A 25,946-nucleotide genomic window follows, 5' to 3' on the forward strand; every position below is an offset into this window, starting at 1 on the left:
CCCTGGGTGGTGCACGTCCAAAGAGGGGCCCGTGGCTTTGACTGCTCCACAGGCAGGGTTACCCACCCTGCCCTCCCGGTTTGGCTAATGGGCATCTCTCAGTCCCTGGGCTGGAAACAGTCCGTTTGTGGAGAATCTGCTGGTCTGGGTGCAGGGAGAGGCATAACTGGGACCTGAGGAGGAGAAACGTGCATCTGAAGGACTGAAGGGGCCTGAGTGCCCGCCTGCCGTCTGTACTCACTCAGGGCGCCCCCATCGCACCCACCCGAGTACATAGCAGCAGCACCTTGGGGCTGGAGGGATGACTCAGTGGTTACCGAACTTACTTCTAAAGCCTGCCATTGCGACTTCAGTTCCTTAGTACCCAGATACATAAACCTATGCGGCATAAACCTGTGTCGCTGGCCGTGGTGGCACATGCTTATAATCCCGAAACTTGGAACGTGGAGAAGAGAATTGGGACTTCAGGGCCATCCTAAGCTATGTAGTGAGTTCAAAGTCAATCTCAGTTACAAGAGACCCTGTCTCGATCCCTCCCCGTAAAATTAAGTAAACCACATGTTGCAGCATGCTCAGAGTCCCTGAGAAGAGAACTCGTATTTATTGGGCAGAGCATGTATAAATTCTCCATCTCAGAGGAGACATGTGAGCACTTTGCTCACCACTGCCTCACATAGCAGAGCCACCAGCCTGGACAACAGGAGAAGCTCACTTTTTTTTTTTTTTTTTTCGAGGTAGGGTCTCACTCTAGCCCAGGCTGAGCTGGGATTCACTATGGAGTATCAGGGTGGCCTCAAACTCACAGCGATCCTCCTGCCTCTGCCTCCTGAGTGCTGGGATGAAAGGCATGCACCAACACGCCCAGCTCTATATACTCGTATTTTCCCCCAAAATATACTAATATCCTGTTAGAAAATTCTTTGTTCAGATCACCAAGGACTGTCTCAGGACAGATCCCGAATAGTAAAGTAGCTATTACCATTTTTTTTTTCTAGAAAGGAGATGTGCTTCAATAATTCCCCATCATCTGGAGAATGTAATTTCAAAGGGGAAAGTGTGTGGGGGGGGTATTACCATGGGATATCTTTTATAATCATGGAAAATGTTAATAATAATTGAGAAAAAAGAAAATGAAAATGAAAAATAATAATAATTCCCCATCATCAAGATAGGAGAGTTTAACCAGGCATGGTGGTGCACGCCTCTAATCCCAGCACTCAGGAGGCAGAGGTAAAAGGTTTGCCATGAGTTCAAGGCCACCCTAAGACTACATAGCAAATTCCAGGTCAGCCTGGGATAGAGCAAGACCCTACCTTGGGGTGGGCGGAACAGGAAAGTTTGCATTTTATTTCACAGTTAGTTTTTTTTAATTTTTTTGTTTATTTTTATTTATTTGAGAGTGACAGAGAGAGAGAGAAAGAGGCAGAGAACAAGAGACAGAATGGGCGCGCCAGGGCTTCCAGCCACTGCAAACGAACTCCAGACGCGTGCGCCCCCTTGTGCATGTGGCTAACGTGGGTCCTGGGGAACCGAGCCTCGAACCGGGGTCCTTAGGCTTTACAGGCAAGCGCTTAACCGCTAAGCCATCTCTCCAGCCCACACAGTTAGTTCTGAGTTTAGATAAATTCAGGGCTGAAGAGATGCCTTAGCGGTTAAGGCACTCGCCTATAAAGCCAAAGGAGCCAGGTTCAATTGGGAAGTAAAGCCAGATGCACAAGGTGATACATGCATTGGCGATCGTTTGCAGTAGTAGAGCCCTGCTGTGCACATTCTCTTTTCCCACCTCTCAGCCTCTCTCTAACAAGTAAAATGAAAACATATAATAAAAAATTTCAGGGCTGGAGAGATGGCTTAGCGGTTAAGCGCTTGCCTGTGAAGCCTAAGGACCCCGGTTCGAGGCTCGGTTCCCCAGGTCCCACGTTAGCCAGATGCACAAGGGGGCGCACGCGTCTGGAGTTCGTTTGCAGAGGCTGGAAGCCCTGGCGTGCCCATTCTCTCTCTCCCCCTCTATCTGTCTTTCTCTCTGTGTCTGTCGCTCTCAAATAATAAATAAATAAAAAATGGACAAAAAAAAATTTCAAGAGCTAGACGTGGTGGCGCATGCCTTAATTCCAGCACTTGAGAGGCAGAGGTAGGAGGATTGCTGTGAGTTCAAGGCCTCCCTGAGACTACATAGTGATTTCCAGATCAGCCTGGGCTAACGTGAGACCCTACCACCAAAAAAAAAAAAAATTAAGCCAGGTGTGGTGGCGGACACCTTTAATCCCAGCACTCGGGAGGCAGAGGTAGGAGGATTGCTGTGAGTTCAAGGCCTCCCTGAAACTACATAGTGAATTCCAGGTCAGCCTGGGATAGAGTGAAACCCTACCTCAAAAAAAAAAAAATCACTGTTTATTGAATGGGTGAAAAAGCACAGGCACTGACTGGCCTTTCTCTTCCTGCCAGCAGAGGGCAGAAGGGCTCTGTGCCTGTGTGTCTCAAGGCCACTACCTCTTAACTTCCTTGGTCATTTATGGGTCACTTTTAGAAATGCATATCAGCTCTTTTGTTGCAACTTTCTCCAGATTGTTCCCTGTGTTGGATTTTGTGCAGGAGGGAGATTGATACTAATTTTACTTGTATCTTTTTTTTCCCGTGGTAGGGTCTCACTCTAGCCCAACTGACCTGAAATTCACTATGTAGTCTCAAGGTGGCCTTGAACTCACAGTGATCCTCCTACCTCTGCTTCCCAAGCGCTTGGATTAGAGGCGTGAGCCACCATGCCTAACCAACTTGTATCATCTTTTGTGATTTCTTCATTTCCCCTGACTCCCGTTTTTAGTTGTGATCCTTCTACCACAGCCTCCGGAGTGCTGCAATTATGGGCATGAGCCACTGCACCCAGCATCTTTCATTATTTTTATTTTCAAAAAGTGTTTGGGAGGCTATAGAGATAGCTAAATGGTTAAGGCACTAGGATGCAAAGCCATACAACTCAAGTTCAATTCCCTAATACTACCCAGATGCACAAAATAAAGTACATTTGCAATGGCTAGATGCCTGGACTGCCCATTCTACACCCCCCCCCCGTCTCTCTCTGTCCCTCTCTCCTCTCTCTCTGCTTGAAGATAAATAAATAAAATATTTTTTAACTTTTTTTTGAGGTAGGGCCTCAAGGCCAACCTGGACTACAGAGACTCTACCTCAAAAATCCAAAAATACTGGGCTAGAGAGATGGTTTAGCCGTTAAGGCATTTGCCTACAAAGCCAAAAGACCCAGGTTCATTCCCCAGGACCTATGTAAGCCAGATACACAAGAGGTACATGCTTCTGGAGTTCATTTGCAGTGGCTGAAGGCCCTGGGTACTATTCTCTATCTGCCTCTTTCTCTGTCCTTCTCACTCTCTCTCAAATAAATAAAAATAAAAATATATTTTTAATCCAGAAATCAGTAAATAGCACCAAATCATATGAACTTAAGTTTTGTTTTTGTTTTTTGTTGTTTTGGGGTTTTTTTGTTTGTTTGCTTTTGTTTTCTGAGGTAGGGTCTTACTCTAGCTGTTTTTGTTATTTTTTTGAGACAAAGTCATGCAGTCCAGCCTTGCCTCAGACTTCCTGTTTGACTGAAGGTGGCCTGAAGCTTCTGATCCTTCTGCCTTCACCCTGCCAAGTGCCTGGATTACAGGCAATGTACCGCCATGTCCAGCCATTTTGTGTTGTTTAATGGCACCTCAGCTGAATGGGGTGGTGCATGCATGCCTCTAATCCCAGTACTCTGTAGGCTGTGATGAGAGGATCATGAGTTTGGACGCTAGCCTGGCTACATAGCAAGACCCTGTCTTCAAAAATCAAGGGTGTTGGGCTGGAGAGATGGCTTAGTGGTTAAGGCGCTTGCCTGTGAAGCCTAAGGACCCATGTTAAGAACCCAGGTTTGGGCTGGAGAGATGGCTTAGTGGTTAAGGTGTTTGCCTGCAAAGCCAAAGGATCCCAGCTCGATTCCCCAGGACCCACGTAAGCCAGATGCGCGAGGGGGCGCATGCATCTGGAGTTCATTTGCAGTGGCTGGATGTGGATGCCCTGGCATGCCCATTCTCTTCCTCCCCCCCCCCACCTCTTTCTCTCTCTCAAATAAATTAATTAATTAAATAAAAAGAACTCAGGTTCAATTCCATGTAAGCCAGATGTACTAGGTGACACATATGTCTGGAATTCATTTGCAGTGACTAAGACCCAAGCATGCCAATTCTCTCTCTCTCTAAAAAAAAAAAAAAATTCTGGGTGTGGTGGTGCATGCCTTAATCCTAGCACTTGGGAGGCAGAGGTAGGAGGATCACTGTGAGTTCAAGGCTGGTGGCAGAAGCAGAAGGGTGGCTGTGAGTTCGAGACCATGCTAAGGCTATGTAGTGAATTCCAGGTCAGGTGGGGTAGCGTGAGACCCTACCTTGAAAAAGAAAAAATCAAGGGCTGGACTTGGAGCTCACAGGTAGAGTGCTCACCCAGTGCCGACCAGGACCTCAAAATAAAATGCTGCTCTGTCTAGTGGCTTCCTGGTGGAGCACCTGTGTAGCATAGGCAATGTTGGGTTTGATCTCTGTCACTACAAAGAGTTTCAAAGAAAAAAAAAAAATGGCATTGCAAGGAGTTGCCCCTTGCTTCTTGCTCATTCTACAAAGATGCAGTTATTGAGGGACAAAATATCTAGAAATACCTGAGAAGTACCTCATGACTCTGGGTCTTTTTTTCAGGTTTGAAAGTCTGTTTTCTAAACTGGAAAAAAAGCAGAAGGAATTGGGCATTGCCAGTTTTGGGGCCTCTGTCACCACCATGGAAGAAGTCTTCCTTCGGTCAGTAACTGTTGGTTTTGTCCATCCTGGGCCTGGCCGGGGGGATGGTTTTGTTCACATGTGTCCGCAAGGCAGCCAGCCCGCCTCTGCTCTGAAGCACTGCCAGCGAGCGAATGTGCCGCCTGCACAGGCAGGGCGGGGTGGGCGCTCAGTGAGCCAGCGGTCCCAGGTCAGTTTTCTCAGCACCTGCATACTCGGGAAGCTGCCCATGGGGAACATGCCCGAGTTTTCCAGGGCCGCTCCCGGGAAGGTCACTGCACACATCACGGGTCACCATGGAGACGACTGAGCTCCCTCGCCATGGGTCACGCCCCGGGATGTCTGGGTTTGCACGAGAGCGGAGAGGCTGAGCTCTCAGGCCCTCCACACCCACTGCCGTGCTCAGCAGGCCTTTCTCAAATAGCTATGTAGCTGAGACCCTGGCTGGAGGCTCCGGTGCACCAGTTCTCTCCCTCTCTCTCTCTTTCTCTCACTCTCTTGCATTAAAAAAGCAAAGGCCTTGAGCTGGAGAGATGGCTTAGTGGTTAAGCATTTGCCTGTGAAACCTTAGGACCCTGGTTTGAGGCTCGATTCCCCAGGACCCACGGTAGCCAGATGCACAAGGGGGCGCACGCATCTGGAGTTCATTTGCAGTGGCTGGAGGCCCTGGTGCGCCCATTCTTTTTCCCTCCCTCCCTCCCTCCCTCTCTCTCTCCCTCTCTCTCTCTGTGTTGCTCATAAATAAATAAATAAATAAATAAATAAATAAATAAATAAATAAATAAGCAAAGGCCTGTCTATTGGGCTTGCCTCAAAAAAAAAAAAAAGTGAAAAAAAAAAAAGATATCCCAGGGCTGAGGAGATGACTTAGCAGTTGAGGCATTTGTTTGTGAAGTCTAAGGACCCAGGTTTAATTCCCCAGGATGCACGTAAGCCAGATGCACAAGGTGGTGCATGCATTTGGAGTTCATTTGCAGTGGCTAAAGGCCCTGGCGCGCCCATTCTCTGTAGCTGTCTCTTTTTCTCTCTCTCAAAATAAATAAATAAATAAGATTTTTAAAAAAGGCATCCCAGCCAGGTATGGTGGTACACCCCATTAATCCTAGCCCTTGGGAGGCAGAGGTAGGAGGATCACTCTGAGTTCAAGGCCAATCTGAGATGACATAGTGAAGCAAATTGCTTTAATTGCTGAGCCATCTCTCCAGAGCTGTGATTTGAATCTTGAAAGACAGATGGAACTAGAAAAATCATTAGAGGGCTGGAGTGATGGCTTAGCAGTTAAGGTGTTTGCCTGTGAAGCCTAAGGACCCAGGTTCAATTCCCCAGGACCCACGTAAGCCAGATGCACAAGGTGGTACATGCATCTGGAGTTTGTTTGCAGTGGTTGAAGTCCCTGGTGCTCCCATTCTCTCTCTCTCTCTACCTGCCTCTTTTTCTCTCTTTCAAATAAATAATTTATATTATATTATATTATATTATATTATATTATATTATATTATGTATGTATATATAGAAAAGTCAATAGAGGAGGAGCGGAGGGGCCTAGGCAAGGTCCAACGGAGCAGAGACCAAGGCCTGGAGTAGCTTCAGGGAGTGAAGCAGGAGGCAGATGGGTAGGCTTAATTAGGACAGGTCAGAAAGCACCTCAGATGCTCAACAGCTTCGTTGTATTTCTTTTTTTTCTCTCTCTCTCTTTTTTTGTTTGTTTGTTTGTTTGTTTGTTTGTTTTTCGAGGTAGGGCCTCACTCTAGCCCGGCTGACCTGGAATTCACTATGGAGTCTCAGGGTGGCCTTGAACTCACAATGATCCTCCTACTTCTGCCTCCTGAGTGCTGGGATTAAAGGCGTGTGCCACCATGCCTGGCTTCATTGTATTTCTTGACACGCGGGGAGCTATTGGAGGGTTTTGTTTTGTAAGACTCTGGCTTACGTGGGTCCTGGGGAATCAAACCTGGGTCCTTTGGCTTTGTAGGCAAGCACCTTAAGCACTAAGCCATCTCTCTAGCCCCTTGTTGAGAATGTTGTATCTATATTTATGAGGGAGAATGGTCTGTAATTTTCTTTTTTTGTTCTGTCTTTGTGTGGTTTGGTATCAGAGTGATATTGGCTTCATAGAAAGAGTTTGGTAGTATTCCTTCCTATTTTATGGAAAAGTTTGAGAAGCATTGGTGTTAGTCCTTCCATGATGGTCTGGTAGAATTCACCAGTGAATTCACCTTGGTCTGGACTTTTTTTAGTTGGAAGATTTTTTTTTAATAACTGCTTTGATCTCAGTGCTTGTTATAGGTCTGTTTAAAATGGTTTAATCTCATCTTGATTTAATTTTGGTAGGTAATGTAAATCTAGGAAATCATCCATTTCTTTCATATTTTCAAACTTAGTGGAGTATATGTTTTTAAAGTATGTCCTTATGATTTTCTGAATTTCTTTGCTACCTGTTGTAATGGTATCTTTTTCATCTCTTAATTTTTTTTTTTTGATTTGTGTCTCTTCTCTCTTTCTTAAATTTTTTTAATTTTTATTTATTTATTTGAGAATGGCAGGCAGAGAGAGAAACAGGCAGAGAGAGAGAATGGGCGTGCCAGGGCCTCCAGCCACTGCAAATGAACTCCAGATACATGTGCCCTCTTGTGCATCTGGCTAACGTGGGTCCTGGGGAATCAAGCCTGAACCAGGGTCCTTGGGTTTCGCAGGCAAGCGCTTAACCACTAAGCCATCTCTCCAGCCCCTCTCCTCTCTTTCTTCTAGCCAGATTTGCTAAGGGTTTATCAATCTTGTTTATTCTTTTTTTTAATTTATTTGAGAGCGACAGACAGAGAAAGAGGCAGAGAGAGAGAGAGAATGGATGCGCCAGGGCTTCCAGCCACTGCAGATGAATTCCAGATGCGTGCACCCCCTTGTACATCTGGCTAACGTGGGTCCTGGGGAATCGAGCCTCGAACCGGGGTCCTTAGGCTTCACAGGCAAGCGCTTAACTGCTAAGCCATCTCTCCAGCCCTTGTTTATTCTTTCAAAGAACAAATTTTTTTGTTTCATTGATGCTTTATACTTGGGGGGTGTTCTATTTCATTAATTTCTGCCCTAATCTTTATTACTTCTTCCCATCTACTAATTTTTTGTTTGCCTTGTTTTTTTTTCCAAGGCTTTAAGGTGAAGCATTAAGTTGTTTACTTGAGACCTTTCTAATTTCTTAATATAGGCACTTAAAGTTATAAATTTCCCTCTTAGGTCTGCCTTCATTGTGTTCCATAGGTTTTTGGCATGTTGTGTTTCCATTATTATTTGATTCTATAGTTTTTTTATTTCCTCCTTGATTTCTTCAATGACCCACTCATCATTCAGTAGTGTATTGTTTAGTTCCCATGATTTCGTATATGCTCTGTAGCTTTTCTCGCTGTTGGTTTGTAGTTTAGTCCCATTGTGGTTAGATAGAATACAAGAACTTATTTCAGTTTTCCTATACTTGCTAAGATTTGCTTCGTGTCCTTACAGTCTTAATCCTGTTGACTGGGAGGCCAAGAGTCCTGGTCTTAATGGGTTCCAGGTCAGCCTAGGCCCAAGTGAGACCCTGCCTCATGAAAGACAGAAGAAAAAGATAAAAGACACTAGGAATGAGGAAATATCAAAAGCAACAAGGGGCTGGAATAGATAGCTTACTGGTTAAGGCGCTTGCCTGTGAAGCCTAAGAACCCCGATTCAATTCCCCAGGACCCACGGAAACCAGATGCACAAGGTGGAACATGCATCTGGAGTTCACTTGGAGTGGCTGCGGTCCCTGGCACGTCCATTCACTTACACTCTCTCTATGTCTGCCTGCCCCCCCCCCAATCTGCCTTTTTCTCAAATCAATAAATGAAAATATATTTTTTAAAAGCAACAAGAGTCAATCCCCAAGCACAGCTGTGTGGTGACTGCTGCCTGTGCTTTGCAGCGTTGGTAAGTTGGTGGACACCAGCATGGACGTTCAAGCGATCCAGCTCCCTGCCCTGAAGTATCAACATGAGAGGCGGGCGAGTGACTGGGCCGTGGATGGCACCCTGTGTGGGGTGATGGACCCCACTGATGGCATTGGAGCCCTCATGGAGGAGGAACAGGCCATGGTCAAGCTCAACACTGGGGTGAGTGCCCGTGCCCGAGGTCACACACTGCAGCGTGGTGGGGAGTTCAGCAGTCCCCGAGTGCCCATGTGAGAGCCACTGCTACGGGGCAGGTGTGGGATGCAGGAGAGTCAGCAGAGAACACATAAAAGCTCATGATCCGTGGGTCAGCAAAGGGGAAGCTGGGAATTTTTCAAGGAGCAATTGAATTTTTTACTATTTTATTTATTTATTTAAGAGAGAGAATGGGCGCACCAGGGCCTCCAGCCACTGCAAACGAACTCCAGACACTTGTGCCACCTTGTGCATCTGGCTTTCGTGGATCTTGGGGAATCAAGCCTCGGACTGGCTTAGGCTTCACAGGCAACTGCTTAACTGCTAAGCCATCTCTTCAGCCCAGATTGTTTTTCTTTTGGGGAACAGGTTCTCACTTTAGGCTGGGCCTGGAACTCACTTTGTAGACCAGGCTGCCCTCAAATTTGTGGTAATCCAACCTGGCGTGGTGGTGCACACCTTTAATCCCAGCACTCAGGAGGCAGAGGTAGAAGTATCACCATGAGTTCAAGGCCACCCTAAAACAACAGAGTAAATTCCAGGTCAGCCTGAACTAGAGTGAGACCCTACCTCAGGGGGAAAAAAAATTGTGGTAATCCTCCTAGCTCTGCTTCTTGATTGCTGAAATTACCAGAATGCATCACCATACCTGTCCAAAATGTTTTAATGTTCTAACTTGGGTACTCACAGAAAAAAAGGGATGTTTGCTTATAAAGTTTACAGTGCATCCTATTGGGAAGCCTGACCTGTGCCCAGCCTTGTGCTAAGCTGGCTTGTTAGCAACCTGATCAAGTGGAGGGCGGCAGGCAAGTTCTTCTCCCATTTTATGTCTAGAAAACTGAAACCTGAGCCAAAATCAAGTGGCCAGTGTATATAGAGTCGGGATTGGTCTGGGCAGTAGGTGGGGTATGGTCTCTGCACTTAGCAGGCCAAGAAAAAGTGATGAGAGGTGGGTTCTGACACCCCAGGGAGGCAGGGTTGGGGTCCGTGTGTCTGCTGTGGATGAGCTAGGCCACAGCCTCCTGCATGGTGGTGTCACCAACAAAGGGCAGGGATCCGCAGCCAGTGCCCTGTTGCCCTGACCTGAGAAAGTGCCTGCCAAGCTTCTGTGGCTGTGATAAAAGCCCACGTGGAACCCTATAGGGACACATATGCCCTTCTGTAGTCTGCTGAGCTAGACCCATAGTACTCCAGTCACCATAAGCTGTCTGAAGGAATGCCAGCCAAAGACCCCAGACCCACTTAGGTCAGGATCTACCGTGGGGTCAGCTGCCAGCCTTTGGGCACACACTGTGTCACCTGCTTCTCCTGTGCCGCAGCTTGCCCTCCACTGCCAGCAGTTCTGGGCCATGTTCTTGAAGAAGGCTGCCTACAGCTGGCGGGAATGGAAGATGGTGGCAGCCCAAGTGTTGGTACCCTTGACCTGCATCACCCTGGCCCTCCTGGCTATCAACTACTCCTCAGAGGTCTTCGATGACCCTCCCCTGAGGCTAGGCCTGGATGAGTATGGCAGAACCGTCGTACCCTTCTCAGTCCCGGGCACCTCTCAGTTGGATCAGCAGCTGTCCGAGCATCTGAGAGATATGCTGCGGGCTGAGGGACAGGAGCCCCGTGAGGTGCTGGGTAAGGAGCAATCCAGGCATGGGGCCAAGTGGTGCCATCTGAGCCCGGCATCTGCCTGTGCCAGGGCCACCCCTGGGATGGGTAGTCCTTTGCTGACCCTTGCCCCAGAGCACATTTAGCAGAGCCCCCAGTGTAACCCTTCACCCCTTCGTGACAATCATAGCTGCTTGTGGGCGTCACCCCATGTCCCTGAGGCAGAAGGCGACAGTGCCGAGTCAGAAGAAGCACACGGGGGCACCAAAGACGCAGCACACCACCAGGACTGTGCTTGCTCAGGCATCCATTTACTGGAACCCCCCATCCTGCAGGACCTTTCAGAAACAAAATGCAAGCGTCCGGTGATCTTTGTGACACCTTGTCTTTGCTTATAGGTTAGGCAGGGTGACAGTGTCTTCCTGTAACGATACGTTACCATCTGGTAGCTTGAAATTTAAGACTATCAGCCCATAGTTGGTTACTGCCCAGACTCAGAACAGCCACACTCCAGTTAGACGGAATGTCCTGGAAGGTTTTCTCCTTTTATTAACGCCCTGCCATGTCCTCACTGCCAGCCCTGAGGTTCAGTGGACAGAATGATGATAGAAATAAGGGACTTCTTAGGAAAAGGTTGATTATACTGGGAGGCTTTCAGCACTGTTGTGGGCACTGCTTGCCTGTCAGACCCAGCAGTCCAGGGTCCTGGCTCAGCTGTCCCTAAAAAAGTGCCTGTACCTGTCCCCCCCCACTGCACCCTTGACACTGCCTTGCTCCCCAGGTGACCTGGAAGAGTTCCTGGTTTTCAGGGCCTCTGTGGAGGGGGGCGGCTTCAACGAGCGGTGCCTGGTGGCAACATCCTTCAAAGATGTGGGAGAGTGGACAGTGGTCACCGCCCTGTTCAACAACCAGGCATACCACTCGCCGGCCACCGCCCTGAGCGTCGTGGACAACCTTCTGTTCAGGCTGCTGTGCGGCCCTCAGGCTTCCATCCAGGTTTCCAACTACCCCCAGCCGCGCAGCGTCCTGCAGGCTGCCAAGGACCAGTTCAGCGAGTACGTGTACGTGTGCGCCTCACCCACCTAATCAGCTGCCCGTCCCCAGGACTGCCACTGGGGTTGTGCTAGAAATAAAGACTGCCGATGGCTATGTGGTCTGACCCAAGGATGCTGCTGGCTCTTGGCCCCTTAGCCGGGCACATTTACCCTCAGCCAGGATGCCCATCCCATAGCTCTGCAGCCCCCACTAGGCACCAGACCTGGTGGGAGACTCAGCAGCAGGGCAGTGGCTGGGCTGGGAGCTGCTGGGCTACAGATTGGGGGGCCAGAGGCCAGGCTGCAGGGCTCACCTGTATCTCGGGAACAGTGGGCTAAGCAAGAGGATGTTGATGTCACCCGCCCTTAAACAGTTACCCATGCAGCTGAATGCTTGAGGCGGCTCTTTCACATGTCCCCTTGGGCAGTACCCATCCTCCCCAGCTCCCAGCCCCAGCACCGCGTCTCTGCTGTGCCTCTGTGGAGTTGTCTGTTCTGGTTACCTCACAGAAGCAGGACTGTACAACGCAGACCTTCTTAGCAGGTCATCCAGGTTCTAGTGTCATCACTCCCTTCCCTCCCCTGCTGTCTCCTCACGTCCTGCTGCATAGTAGTCTGGGTCCCAGTGCCATTATTGAGTGGTCTGCTGTGTTTTGGGTTTTGTTTGTTTTTTGGTTTTGATTTTGGTTTTTCAAGGTAGGGTCTCACTGTAGCTTAGGCTGACCTGGAATTCATCATATAGCCTCAGGGTGGCCTTGAACTCATGGCGATCCTCCTACCTCTGCCTCCCGAGTGCTGGGATTAAAGGTGTGCGCCGCCATGCCTGGCCATGTCTGGTGGTTTTTAAGTCCTGTAGTAAGGCCATTGGAGCCTGCTTCTGGAAGATGTTGCTGCAAACAGGATTGCTGTGAAGGGTCATTTATCTATTGCAGAGATAATGCACCTGCTGCAGTCTGGCTGGGGGTGGTGCATAGAACAGGCAAGAGACTCCCAGGGGACACAGCAGCAAGTCGAGGTACAGGCGTTCCTAACCTGCAGTTCCCAGGAACAGTGGTTCAGGAAGCTGAGGCAGAAGCCTAGGAGCCCCCAGGAGGAGCCACCCTCAGGGAGTGGAGATTTTCCTGCCAGCCTACCCGAAGGCTTTGTCATTCTTTCCTATCTCCCCTGAGAGGTTTGGCTTCTGCCCCTGGATTTGGATGGTTGTGACCAAGAGCCTAGTCTTCCCCCAGACCCAGATGCACTGTGCTCTGCCCTCCCCAGGGGCCGGAAAGGATTTGACGTCACGCTTAATTTGCTCTTCGCCATGGCATTTCTGGCCAGCACCTTTTCCATCCTGACAGTCAGTGAGCGGGCTGTCCAGGCCAAGCACATTCAGTTCGTGAGCGGCGTCCGTGTGGCTACTTTCTGGCTGTCCGCCCTCCTGTGGGACCTTCTCTCCTTCCTTGTCCCTGCTCTTCTGTTGCTGGTGAGTGCTGAGTGGTGCTAGACCCCGTCCTGTAGACCCCAGGGAGCTTCCCTGGGGACCCCTATGTGGAACCAGACCCAGCGGGGAAGTCTAGCCAGCAGCCTAGCCCTGATCAGCACCCTTAGAATCGCCCAAGGTTTTCTGCCCTGACCTCTCTTGGGTAGGCAGGGCCTGGGCCAGCTGTCCTGATTTCAACTCCAGCAGCCCCAAGGGAGCGAGAAAGCTGCTTCTCCAAGTGGGCGCAGCTGCTGTGGGGCCACTGGGCCTGGGCTGGCTGGTCAGGACCCTTGACTGCTTCCACGAGTCCCCTTCCCCGCCCTCAGTTAGCCGCCTGCTGACCCATGCTGAGCTGCCCTGTCCCGCGGCTGCGCAGGTGGTGTTCCGAGCCTTCGACGTGCGTGCCTTCACCCAGGACGGCCACACGGCCGACATGCTGCTGCTGCTCACGCTGTACGCCTGGGCCATCATCCCGCTCATGTACCTCATGAGTTACTTCTTCTCGAGCGCATCCACGGCCTACACCAGGCTGACCCTCTTCAACATCCTGTCGGGCGTTGCCACCTTCATCATGGTCACTATCATGCGCATCCCAGGTGGGAACCTGATGGCCGCCCCTGCCCTCCTGATGTGCCACACGGCCGCTTTGTCTAGAGAGGCCCCGCTCAGCTCGGCCCGCACAGTGATGGGGTCATGGCATAGCCACAGTGTCTCCCTGGGGCCCGTGGTGGGAGGGGCCTCCTCACCCGGCCCAGCATGGGTCACGAGTGTCTGGTCTGCGGGGGGCACCTGGGCCCTGCCCTTTCTCAGGTAGGTATGGTAAGGTATGTCCTCCAGCACTAACTGGCCTGTACCTCTTCATAGCTGTGAAGTTAGAAGAACTTTCCAGAACTCTGGATCATGTGTTCCTGGTACTGCCCAACCATTGTCTGGGGATGGCAGTGAGTAGCTTCTATGAGAACTATGAGACACAGCGGTACTGCACTTCCTCAGACGTCGCGGCCCACTACTGCAGGAAGTACAGTGAGTGCCAGGCTATGCCCATGGGCACCTCCTTCCTCTGCTCTTAACCAAGACAGCCGGAACATCCCCAGCTGTTAATTAATCCTGTATCTGTTGCCTATAACACAGAGACCAGGAAGTTATAAAGCAAGGAGGTTTACATTGGCCTGTGGCCCTCCAAAGACAAGGGCTCACTTCTGCCATCTTGACAACAGAGTTCTGAGGCAGCACAAGCCACCACATAGCCTGAGATGAGGCATGTGCATGTCGCCTGGATGCTTTCCTTATAAAGTCACCGGGGTTCCATCATGGGGATACATTCTGTTTGCTGTATATAATTCTAATAACCACCCAGAGGCCCCATCTTTGAATACCAGAGTTGGATTGTTTCAGTCCTCTTTTTTTGAAACAATTTTTTTTAATATCTTATTTTTATTTATTTATTTGAGAGAGAGGGGGGCAGAGAGAGAGAGAAACAGACAGAGAGAGGGAGAATGAGTGCGTCAGGGCCTACAGCCACTGCCAACGAACTCCAGACACATATGCCACCTTGTGCATCTGGCTTACATGGGTTCTGGGGAATCGAACCGAAGTCCTTTGGCTTTGTAGGCAAGTGCCTTGACTGCTAAGCCATGTCTCCAGCCCTAAACAACTTTTTAAAATTGTATTTATTTACTCATTTGAGAAGGGGCAGAGATAGGGAGAGAGAGAAAAAGAGAATGGACATACCAGGGCCTCTAGCCACTGCAAACGAACTCCTTGTGCATCTGGCTTACGTGGGTGGGTCTAGGGGAATCAAACCTGGGTCCTTAGGCTTTCCAGGCAAGCACCTTAACCACTGAGCAATCTCTCCAGCACCCCCCCCCAATTCTCTTAACACCTCACAACTGGGATTAAATTTCAACCCTTGAGGGATAGTCACAACATAGCCAAGCTTCTCCATGTCTTCCCGTACATCCAGTGCCAACCCTTCACTCCTGACATTCTGAGTCAGCCTCTGGGCATCTGCTCTTCCTGCCTGCCCTGCCACCCTGTGGCCTCCAATACAGAGAACCACAGCTCAGTCAATAGGCTCACGTCCTCTCACAAGGCCAGAAGCCAGCAGTCCCAAGTCAAGGTGGGCATGAGGCCATGTACCCCAGAGGCTTGGGAGCATCCTCCCACGTCTTTTGGCTTCCTGTGGTTTCAAGGGCTCCTTGGCTTGGCCATGTCAATCCAGCATCCTTCCCTGTCTCTGTGTCTTAAGTCTCCCACCTTTCTCTTACAAGGACATGTCACTGGACTCAAGGCCCCACCCATAGTCTTCCCTTGAGGCTTTCAACGGATTCCATCTTGCAGACCTCCACTCCTAAGCAAGTTCACATCAGGCTCAGGGGCTTAGACCCTTAGAGTTGTCTTTGTGGGTAGAGCCCTGCCTGTACCTGCACAGCTCAGCCGTCATCACTTGACCCAGTCCCTCCGCGGTACCCTATGGTTGCTCCTCAAGTGCCTGTCCCCTTTTTTAACCCTGAGGTGACTGAAGAGGGATGAGATTTGGGCATCTTCACATCTCAGTAGTCCCCAAATCAAGGTAGCAAGGAAGAGTAGCAAACAAGGTTTGTGACTGGCTCCTTGTCACAGATGTGCAAGGGGCAGCTCACGTGGTACAACTCCCCCCCCCCCAGCTGGGAAATGTTTAGGCTCATGTGGCACTGACAAACACAGAGTGCCCATCAAAAGGAGCATAGAGCTGTGGAGGAGTTGCTGGGCATGGCATTTGTGTAGACTAGGGAGCGGAGGCCTGGGATGGGGGAGGGCATCAGCCAGGGCTGCAGCCTAGCTCCTTGCCCCACACAGACATCCAGTACCAGGAGAACTTCTACGCTTGGAGCATGCCAGGGGTCGGCAGGTTCGTGACCTCCCTGGCTGCCTCAGGGACCGTCTACCTTACCTTGCTCTTCCTCATTGAGACCAACCTGCTGTGGAGACTGGGGACCTTCATCTGTGCCTTCCGAAGGAGGTGGACACTGGTGAGTGGCTCCTGTGCAGCACAGGGACGCTGGCCACATGCTTCCCACATCAGCCTGCTCGGGCCCAGGACAGTGAAGGCCCATCTCCCTCTTAGCCCTCCCCCCCGGGCAGCCCTCCCCCCCCCCCCGGGGCAGCTCTCCCGTGCCGTGGAGCTTTCCGGTGACCAGCACATGTGGTCCTGGCTGCCCAACGTGGTCAAGTCCAGGAGCACTGTCTGCACTCACAGCATGGGGAGGGCATAGCCCTCACCACTTAGGAGGGCTGCTTGGGGGCCCAATGCTGTGGGTCGGCCTGGCAGAAGCGGTACCCAGGGCCACCTGTGCCCAGCCTGGATGGGTAAGTGGTTTACTCATTATCATGAACAAGTCATACTTTTTCAGGCACACCCCAGGTCTCCATGCCATCCCACACACAAACAAAGTCTGTTGGGATTATGTTGAATATCCTGATTAACCTGAGTTGAATTGACTTTTCTAAAATATAACTTTCCCAAAAGTTATAAAAAGTTTTGCACCTGTTACAGTCTTCCCAGCCAGGTGCATGGGTGCACACCTGTAGTCCCAGCTGCTCAGGAAGCCAGAGGAGGAGCATGTGAACCTAGGAGTTTGAAGCCAGGCTGGGCAGCATAGTGACACATATCTCTCTAAATAAAAAGAATCAGGGCTGAGGAGATGGTTCATAAGTTAAAGGCACATGCTTGCAAAGCTATTGGTCTAGGTTTAATTCCCCAGCCACCCATGTAAAGCCAGACAGATGCTCATTTGCAGTGTCAAGTTACATACACAGGCAAATAAATAATTCTGTTTTGGTTTTTTGAGGTAGGGTCTCACTCTAGTCCAGACTGACCTGGAATTCACTATTCAGGGTGGCCTCGAACTCATGGTAATCCTCCTACCTCTGCCTCCTGAGTGCTGGGATTAAAGGCATATGCCACCATGCCTGGCTCAATAATTTTTTAATAAGACAAATATTCCTGGCTGGGTGTGGTGGCTCATGCCTGTTATCCCTGTATTACAAGGAGTGTTTGATATGGAGACTGAGACAGGATGATCACCATGAATATGAAGCTAGACTGGCCTACATAGAGTTCTACGCCAGCCTGGGCCATAGAGGGATCCTATCTCTAATCCATCTCCTATCTTTTAAAAAAGAAAATTTGCTGGCAGGCTGAAGAGATGGCTTAGCAGTTAGGGCACTTTTCTGTGAAGCCTAAGAACTCACGTTCAAATCTCTAGTTCCCTCATAGCCAGAGGCACAATGATGCAAGCATGCAATGTCGCACATGCATCTAGAGTTTGTTCTCAGCAGGCTGAAGGTTCTGGCGTGCCCATTCTCTTTTTCTCTTTCAAATAAAATTTTAAAAAATTGCTGGGGAGATTGTTCGGCAGATAAAGCACCTGATTTGCAAACGTGAGAACCAGAGTTCAGATTCCCAGCAGCCACATCTATACAGAGACAGGGAGTCCCCAGGGCAAGCTGGCTGGCTAGATTAGCTGTTTAGAGAGAGATCTGGGTTCAGCAAGAGACCTTGTCTCAGTAAATAAGATGGAAAGCAAGACATCCAGCATCAATTTCTGGCCTCCACCCTCACACAAGAACACACATGCACATACCCGCCGTACATGCAAAAAGGTCTTCCTTTGCATCCCTCAGTGGTGTCCGTGATTTTCCTCTTTGAGTCTTGGCTGGCTCTGTGCAGGTGGTTGCTTCCAGCTGCTGGTTTCATTTCCTGAGGCCACCTGCCTGTAAGGGTCAGAGTTACATGTGTGGGGCCGGGACTAGGGTGAGACGTCCCGAAGGCCCTCAGTCCCATCAGATATTTCGCATCAACCTTGGCTTCTGCCCTTCCTCCCATGGGGCTGGGATTCAGGCGTGTGATCTTCATCTCAAACAATTAGGCAGAATTGCACAGCCGAACCTCAGTGCTTCCTGAGGACCAGGACGTGGCCGAAGAGAGGAGCCGAGTCCTGTCGCCTAGCCTGGACTCCTTACTTGACACACCTCTGATCATCAAGGAGCTCTCCAAGGTAAGGCAAGCGAAGCGCTTCCCTCCACTGGCTAACTTTGCCTGGCTCTGGGTCCAAGAAGCTGCCAGGGATTAAGACCAGAAGGCCTGGCATGACTTCAGGCCTCCTCACTTGGTACTTTCTGGCCAACATCCTCCAGGTTTATGACCAGTGGATGCCACTTCTTGCCGTGGACAGGATCTCCCTTGCAGTCCAGAAAGGGGAGTGCTTTGGCCTATTGGGTTTCAATGGAGCTGGGAAAACCACAACATTCAAGATGCTGACTGGGGAGGAGACGATCACCTCAGGGGACGCCTTTGTTGGGGGCCACAGAATCAGCTCTGACATCGGGAAGGTGGGTGTGAAAGGAAGCTTCTACAGGGCAAGGCAAGGTGAATGCTATGCGGGCAGGATGGACTGGCCTGTGGCTCACAGTGGGCACAGCACACGTTTGTGGATAGCTGAACAAGGCAGTGTGGACCCAGTTTTAAGCAGGCTGAGGAGGGTAAAGCAGCATGGCCAGCACTGACCTGGCCCCTCTGTCCAAAGGCTGCTTTGTGTCCAGGGTGCTTGAGTGGATTTAAGAGTAAAGGGGAAATAAAGAAAGGCCCCCCAGCACTCGGGAGGCAGAGGTAGGAGGATTGCCATGAGTTCGAGGCCACCCTGAGACTCCATAGTGAATTCCAGGTCAGCCTGGGCTACAGTGAGACCCTACCTCGAAAAACCAAAAATAAATAAATAAATAAAAGAAAGGCCCATATGCAAGTTCCTCACACTGGGCGGAGCCCACAGGGTGAGGGTGGACTAAGAGTAACCCTCCCAGTCTGGAGAGAACAGCTTAGCAGTTAAGGCACTTGCCTGTGAAGCCTAAGGACCCATGTTCTGCTCTCCAGATCCCACCTAAGCCAGACACACAAAGGTGAGACAGGTGCAAGGTCACACATGCCCGATAGGTGGCGCAAGTGTCTGGTGTTTGACTGCAGTGGCTGAGGCCCTGGCCCAGTTCTGTGTGTGTGTCTCACTCTCTCTAAAATAAACTTTTAAAAAAGAGCAGCCCTCCCATTACTTGACACATGAGGACAGCATCGAGTGCTGAGCAGAGCCTGGAGAGGAAAGGGAAAGAGCCTGAACCTCAGAACTGGCTGTGGGGTCCTCTCCTGAGCTGGTGGCAGAGGACTGTGGTCTGTGGCACCCTTGGGAGCAGAGTGCATGCAGGCTCTCTGGAGGAAGGGCTCACCCTACACTCATAGATCCGAGTCTGTGAGCAGAGCAAGAAACCAACCAAAAATAACCAGCATCTGCAGAGTCAGGGCTACAGACAGGAACCAACTTGGATTTTAGATTTGCACTTGTCCAGCCCAGGTTATAAAATAATTTAATTTGTTGGGAGTAGTTAAGGTGCTTGCCTGTGAAGCCTAAGGATCCAGGTTTGATTCCCCAGTAACCACATAAGCCAAATGCACGGATGGTGTATGTGTCTGGAGTTTTGTTTGTAGCGGCTAGAGGCCCTAGTGTGCCCAGTCTCTCAAATAAATAATCAATAAATAGATTAGCTAATAATAAAATTTAAATCACTCGGGAGGCAGAGGTAGGAGGATTGTTGTGAGTTCAAGGCCACCCTGAGACTACATAGTGAATTCCAGGTCAACCTGGGCCAGAGTGAGACCCTACCTGGAAGAGGAAAAAAAAAGTGGGGCTGAGAGTTGCCTTAGCAGTTAAGGCACTTGCCTTTAAAGCCAAAGGACCTCTGTTCAATTCCCCAGAACCCACGTAAACCAGATGTATAAGGGGGCGCATGCATCTAGAGTTCATTTGCAGTGGCTAGAAGTGCTGGTGTACCCATCTCTCTCTCTCTGCCTCTTTCTCAAATAAATAAATAAAAATAAACTTTTTAAAAAGTGGCTGGGTATGGTGGCACACACCTTTAATCCCAGCATTTAGGAGGCAGAGATAGGAGGATTACTGTGAGTTTGAGGCCAGTTTGAGACTACATAGTGAATTCCAGGCCAGCCTGGATTAAAGTGAGACTTTACCTCAAAAAAAAAAATTATATAAATAGATAGCAGGGCATGGTGGCACACATCTTTAATCCCAGCACTCAGGAGGCAGAGGTAGGAGGATTACCTTGAATTCCAAGCCACTTTGAGACTATATAGTAAATTCCAGGTCAGCCTGGGCTAGAGCAAGACTCTATCTCAAAAAAACAAAAGAAAAAATGTTTTGCAGCTGGGTGTGGTGGCGCACACCTTTATTCCCAGCACTCGGGAAGCAGAGGTAGGTGGATCACTGTGGGTTCAAGGTTACCCTGAGACTACATAGTTAATTCCAGGTCAGCCAGAGTGAGACCCTACCTCAGCAAACCAAAATTTAAAAAAAGAAAGTCATAAAACAGTTGGAGGTGAGCTAGGCATGTTGGCACACATCTTTAGTCCCAGCACTTGGGAGACCGAGAGGTAGGAGGATTGCTATAAATTGGAGGCCAGCCTGAGACTACATAGTGAATTCCAGGTCAGCCTGGGCTAGAGTGAGACCCTACCTTGAGAACAAACCAAAAAAAAAAAAAAAAAAAAAAAAAAAAAGGAATGAATACAGGAGAAAACTACACCTGATCTGAAAATAGAGGGAGGGTGAGGAGACAAATATATTTACCTTGAGGTTTAGAAGGAAGAGAGTAGAGGAGAGCTGATAGACAAAGGGAGGTGGCTACGAATCACCCCATGTCAAGTAACGATTCTAGATCTTGAAGAACAAAGAAAAATAATCCAATTTCTGGAATCCTCGAAACCTAGGCACACCTTCCCTGCCAGCCACTGACGCAATGGGGCCAACAGCAGTCAACGTCCACTTTATCCCGCGAGCTCCACAGCCAGCGTCCTAGCTCTGCTGCAGTGGACGCCTGGCCAGCCGCTGGGCCATCTGAGTGCTGCTAGTGAACACCTCTTACTGGAGGGAAGAGAAAGGAAGGCCCTCGCAGTCACGTGTTTGTCAGACACCTAATAGGTGAGGGAGCATGCGGTCAGTTATCAGCCATGAAGTTTCACACTTGCCAGCCCGTGTCTGGCCCTTCTGGGAGCCTCCCTAAGCCAGTCGAGTCCTTCCTATGATCTTACCACAGTGCTGCTCAGAGTGGGTCAGCTGTGGTTAGCCACCAGAGTACCAGCATCCTGGACAGGCAAACTGGAAGGAACCTGGCATGGGCTTAGAAGTGGACACCCTGTGGCTGGTGGTCCCTGTGGTCCTCTGACAGAGACTTTTTTTTTCTGGTTTTTCGAGGTAGGGTCTCACTCTAGCCCAGGCTGACCTGGAATTCACTATGGAGTCTCAGGGTGGCCTCGAACTCACGGCGATCCTCCTACCTCTGCCTCCCGAGTGCTGGGATTAAAGGCATGCACCACCACACCCGGCGGTCTCTGACAGAGACTTTTGTCTGATCTGCACCGTGCAACAGGTACGACAGCGGATGGGCTACTGCCCACAGTTTGACGCGCTGCTGGATCACATGACCGGCAGGGAGATGCTGGTCATGTACTCTCGCCTCCGAGGCATTCCTGAGCGCCTCATTGACGCCTGTGTGGAGAACACGCTGAGGGGCCTGCTGCTGGAGCCATACGCCAACAAACTAGTCCGGACTTACAGGTGTGACCTGCACCCAGCCCCGGCCCTTCCCAAGGTGCAGTCAGGGTGTCCCTTATCATAGAGCCGGAGGTGACAGATCCATGGCCCAGGGTCCCACCCATGATGAGGCAGGATTTGATAGCATGACTCAGGCATTACCAGGTGAAAGGGCTGCTCTATTGGCTCTTGCCAGCCACTGAAGGTAGGGACCTCTGGGCACAGCTGCCTCCAAGGCCCCCAGATCTATGTGCTGGGGTTTACAGGGCCACCCTCTCTCCTCTCCTTTGGGGTGCTCTGCAGTCTCTGGACCTGGGTCTGTGCTGTAGCCCAGGGTGCTCATGTTAATTATTGACCTCCCATCCGTCACCTCTCCACCCACAGTGGTGGCAACAAGCGCAAGCTGGGCACTGGCATTGCCCTCATTGGAGATCCCGCCGTCATCTTCCTGGACGAGCCGTCCACTGGCATGGATCCTGTGGCCAGGCGCCTGCTCTGGGACACTGTGGCCCGGGCTCGAGAGTCTGGCAAGGCCATTGTCATCACCTCCCACAGGTAGAACCTGGGTCTCTGTGGGTCAGTGGAAGAGCTGGTACTGGGGGGTTGGGGAGGGGCCAGGGAGCAGAAGATGCGCCAGCAGCTGGTAGTCTGCCAGGAGAATCCCCAGGCTCTGCACATGTGTGGCTACTCACGGTGGGCAATCAAGAATGGCCTGCTCTGAGCAAGACCCTTCCTGTCTGCACAAGCCTTTTATATCCAGTGTGGGCATCAGCCTCCCCAGCCCTGACTCAGGCCTTCGTCCTTTCCCCAGCATGGAAGAATGCGAGGCCTTGTGCACCCGGCTGGCCATCATGGTACAGGGTCAGTTCAAGTGCCTGGGCAGCCCGCAGCACCTCAAGAGCAAGTTTGGCAGTGGCTACTCCCTGCAGGCCAAGGTCCGGAGCGAAGGGCAGCAGGAGGCGCTAGAGGAGTTCAAGGCTTTTGTGGACCTGACCTTCCCAGGTGTGTGTTGGCTCCTGCAGCCCCTGCCTGGCCTTGTTAGCAGCTAGAGTCAGTGTTGTGTGCTTGACCCCAGGGACTAGGACCATGGCCCTATGCACCCAAGCTGGGCTCCCCAACCTGACTCCCATAGGAACAGTCTCTCTCTTGTGCAGGCAGCATCCTGGAAGACGAGCACCAAGACATGGTCCATTACCACCTGCCTGGCCATGACCTCAGCTGGGCAAAGGTGAGTGCAGACCCCGGAGCTAGCAGAGGCTAGGGAGAACCTACCAGACGGTGGTCCCTCTGCTATGGTGATCCAAGCTCTTTTCCAAGAGGTGACATTTTCTGGTTTTCCTCTGACCTAATATCTGCTAGATTTGATGCTTTATATGCAAAATAGGAAGATGGAAGGAATTCATTGCCCAAAAGAGAACACGGTTTGTTCAGGGTAATACTTTGAGCTGGAAGCAGAGTCAGGAAGAACCTTAGCTTCCATCCTGCTGCCCCTGTGCAGCCAATGTCCTCTCCCCAGGAGCATGGCTGACCTTGTGGGACGGCTCAGGGCTCTGGGGTGGGACTGGGCAATGGTAGTGTCCGGAGGGCTTTTCCAGCCTCCCATTGCCAGAGGACTCACTCCCAGAAGGCCCTGGGATCTCTCACTTGCAGCTTTTTTATCCCCAAGGTGTTTGGCATCCTAGAGAAAGCAAAGGAGAAGTACGGAGTGGACGACTACTCAGTAAGCCAGATCTCGCTGGAGCAAGTCTTCTTGAGTTTTGCTCACCTGCAGCCCCCTGTCAGTGAGGAAGGGCGATGAGAAGTGTTGGCTGCCTCCAGGGCTCCAGGCAGGGCTGGATGAGCCAGTGCACAGTTGTGCATCCTCCCCTCCCAGTTTCTCCTACCTTTTATTTTTAATCACTGTTTTCTATGATGGACGTGAAAAAGAATCAAGGCCATATGCACAAATTGACCAAGCGTGTCAGTGCTGCAGGCGGGAATCAGCATGCGGATGTTCACTCCAGAGCCCGACTCTGGAATCCCGGCTCCCAGACCCAAAGCTTGTACCACAGTGCGTGCGGACAGGCCGTGGGTCTTTGGGTAGAGAACTGTCCAGGAGGATCTGCAGCTGACCCAGGGGTTGACTTTCTCTGTGTGCTCCCACAGAGTACCTAGGGCGTCTGACCATGTTTACATTTGCCACTAAGCTCCTCTGGGGAGGAAGAAGGAAGCCAGCAGGGACGAGCTTCAACAAAGCCCTCCAGGGTCCTGGAAGTGGGCAGGAAAGCTGCAGATCTTGGTCCACGAAGGGAAGATGCTGGCTGTGTCTGGGTGCTGAGACCTTGGTTTCCAGTACAACTACAGAGGCATCCTTCTGGGAGGCCAGTATTCCTGAGTGTGGACACTAGCCTAGGCCAAGCTGGTCCTGGGCCGGATGTCGCCCATCAACAGCACAAGAGAGATGGTGGCCAGACCCAGAGCACAGTACCCTGTTCCAATTCTGCCTTCAAGAACTCTCGGGCCACAGGACAGTCAGGGACCACTACAGGGTTGAGTGGCTGTCTCTCGAGGATACGCTGAATATATTGTGATTGCAGAAAATAAAGGCTGAGGGGACATGTGCAGTTTTTGAGTAACACACTGACACACGCATGGGATGGGGAGCATGGGGCTGGACCACAGCCACAATCAAAATACAAGGTTCTCCGACCAAGTGTCAGATAAAAATGGGAATTGAGGAAGCTTATAGGATTCAATTCCATGAAGTGAATAAGCCTGGGCAGGTGCAAAAGCACCTATCCCAGCCAGGTGTGGTCATGCACACCTTTAACCCCAGCACTTGGGAAGCAGAGGTAGGATTGTCGTGAGTCTGAGGCCAGATCAGCCTGAGATCAGCCTGGGCTCGAGTGAGAATGTACCTCGAGAAAACAAACAAGCAAAGTGTCTTCCACAACCAAGAAAAGAGAATTGGTGCAAGAGGCTATAAACCTGGGTACTCAGGAGATAGCTGGCTCTATCTAGAGTTATCCATGGGCACAAAGCAAACTTCCAGAAGATTCTTCAGCATGATCCCCTTCCTACGTATGCACTGCAATGCTACTTCTTAGTTTTCTAGAATGCTATGGTTCAGACCTATGCGTTTATATCTTTCTGGGATGATTGAGTTATGGAAAAGTGCCTTTGAGAAATCACCAGCCGCACGTCAGGGACCACTACAGGACTCTTGAGGATACACTAGACATACTGTGACTGTCCAGAAAGCAAACACTGAAGAGACAGGATCACAGTCTGAAACACACATGCCATGGGGGCATCATGGACCTTGATCACTGTCCCACTGTCTCACGATTTAGGAACAATTTCTAGTAGCACACAATTCTCCAGAAGTCTTCAAATTATTTAGTTCCATTTATTATTTATTTATTTATTTGAGAGACAGAGAGAGAGAAAGCAGCAGATAGAATGGGCACATGAGGACCTCTAGCCACTGCAAACAAATTCTAGATATATGCACCACGTGCATCTACCTTATTTGGGTCCTGGGGAATTGAACCTGGGTCTTTAGGCTTCACGGGCAAATACCTTAACCACTAAGCAATTTCTCTAGTCTTTAGTTCCATATTTTAAAAATGCCGGGCATGGTGGCACATGACTTTAATCTCAGCACTTGGAAGGCTGAGGTACGAAGATCGCCAAGTTCCAGGCCACCCTGAGACTACATAGTGAATTCCAGGTCATCCTGTACTAGAGTGAGACCCTATTTCAAAAAGAAAAGGTGGGGAGCTGGAGAGATGGCTTAGAGGGTAAGGTGCTTGCCTGTGAAGCCTAAGAACATATGTTCAAATCTTCAGGTTCCACACAGCCAGAGGCAGTGACGCAAGCAGCAATGTCACATGTGTATGAGGGGGTGCACATGTCTGGAGTTCATTCACAGTGGCTGAAAGGCCCTGGCACACCCATCTTCTTTCTCCCTCCCCAACCTCTGTTTCTCTCTCTCAAAAATAAAATAATACAAGGCCACCCTGAGATGACAGTGAATTCCAGGTCAGTCTGGGGAAAGTGAGACCCTACCTCAGAAAACCAAAATAAGTAATAACAACAATAATAAAAAAAAACGTGTGGTGGCACACGCCTTTAATCCCAGCGTGTGGAAGGCAGAGATAGAAGGATCACTCTGGGTTTGAGACTACATAGTAAGTTCCAGGTCAGCCTGGGCTAGAATGAAACCCTACCTCAAAATTAAAAAAAAAGCTGGGCGTGGTGGCACACGCCTTTAATCCCAGCACTCAGGA

At 50.3% G+C, this 25,946-nt stretch overlaps 1 protein-coding gene across 4 annotated transcripts in view; it reads left to right on the forward strand.

Moving 5' to 3' along the window:
* The window catches only part of Abca3 (ATP binding cassette subfamily A member 3), a 64,052-nt gene extending 39,776 nt beyond the window's left edge, over window positions 1–24,276 (forward strand). For 3 of the 4 annotated variants that reach the window (XM_045130389.1, XM_045130388.1, XM_045130390.1), the window contains 15 exons: window positions 4,725–4,823; window positions 8,734–8,920; window positions 10,273–10,576; window positions 11,331–11,610; window positions 12,844–13,048; window positions 13,422–13,641; window positions 13,910–14,068; window positions 15,884–16,056; window positions 17,956–18,084; window positions 18,224–18,418; window positions 21,512–21,699; window positions 22,060–22,230; window positions 22,487–22,677; window positions 22,830–22,903; window positions 23,342–24,276. In XM_045130389.1, the coding sequence (XP_044986324.1) occupies window positions 4,725–4,823; window positions 8,734–8,920; window positions 10,273–10,576; window positions 11,331–11,610; window positions 12,844–13,048; window positions 13,422–13,641; window positions 13,910–14,068; window positions 15,884–16,056; window positions 17,956–18,084; window positions 18,224–18,418; window positions 21,512–21,699; window positions 22,060–22,230; window positions 22,487–22,677; window positions 22,830–22,903; window positions 23,342–23,473 (2,707 nt within the window). In that variant the 3' untranslated portion in view covers window positions 23,474–24,276. The remainder of the gene's footprint in view (window positions 1–4,724; window positions 4,824–8,733; window positions 8,921–10,272; window positions 10,577–11,330; window positions 11,611–12,843; window positions 13,049–13,421; window positions 13,642–13,909; window positions 14,069–15,883; window positions 16,057–17,955; window positions 18,085–18,223; window positions 18,419–21,511; window positions 21,700–22,059; window positions 22,231–22,486; window positions 22,678–22,829; window positions 22,904–23,341) is intronic. The other variant, XM_045130391.1, reaches the window with a different exon arrangement.
* The last annotated feature ends 1,670 nt before the right edge of the window (window positions 24,277–25,946 follow it).

Source organism: Jaculus jaculus, chromosome 11, assembly GCF_020740685.1.
Source record: "Jaculus jaculus isolate mJacJac1 chromosome 11, mJacJac1.mat.Y.cur, whole genome shotgun sequence".
NCBI lineage: Eukaryota > Metazoa > Chordata > Mammalia > Rodentia > Dipodidae > Jaculus > Jaculus jaculus.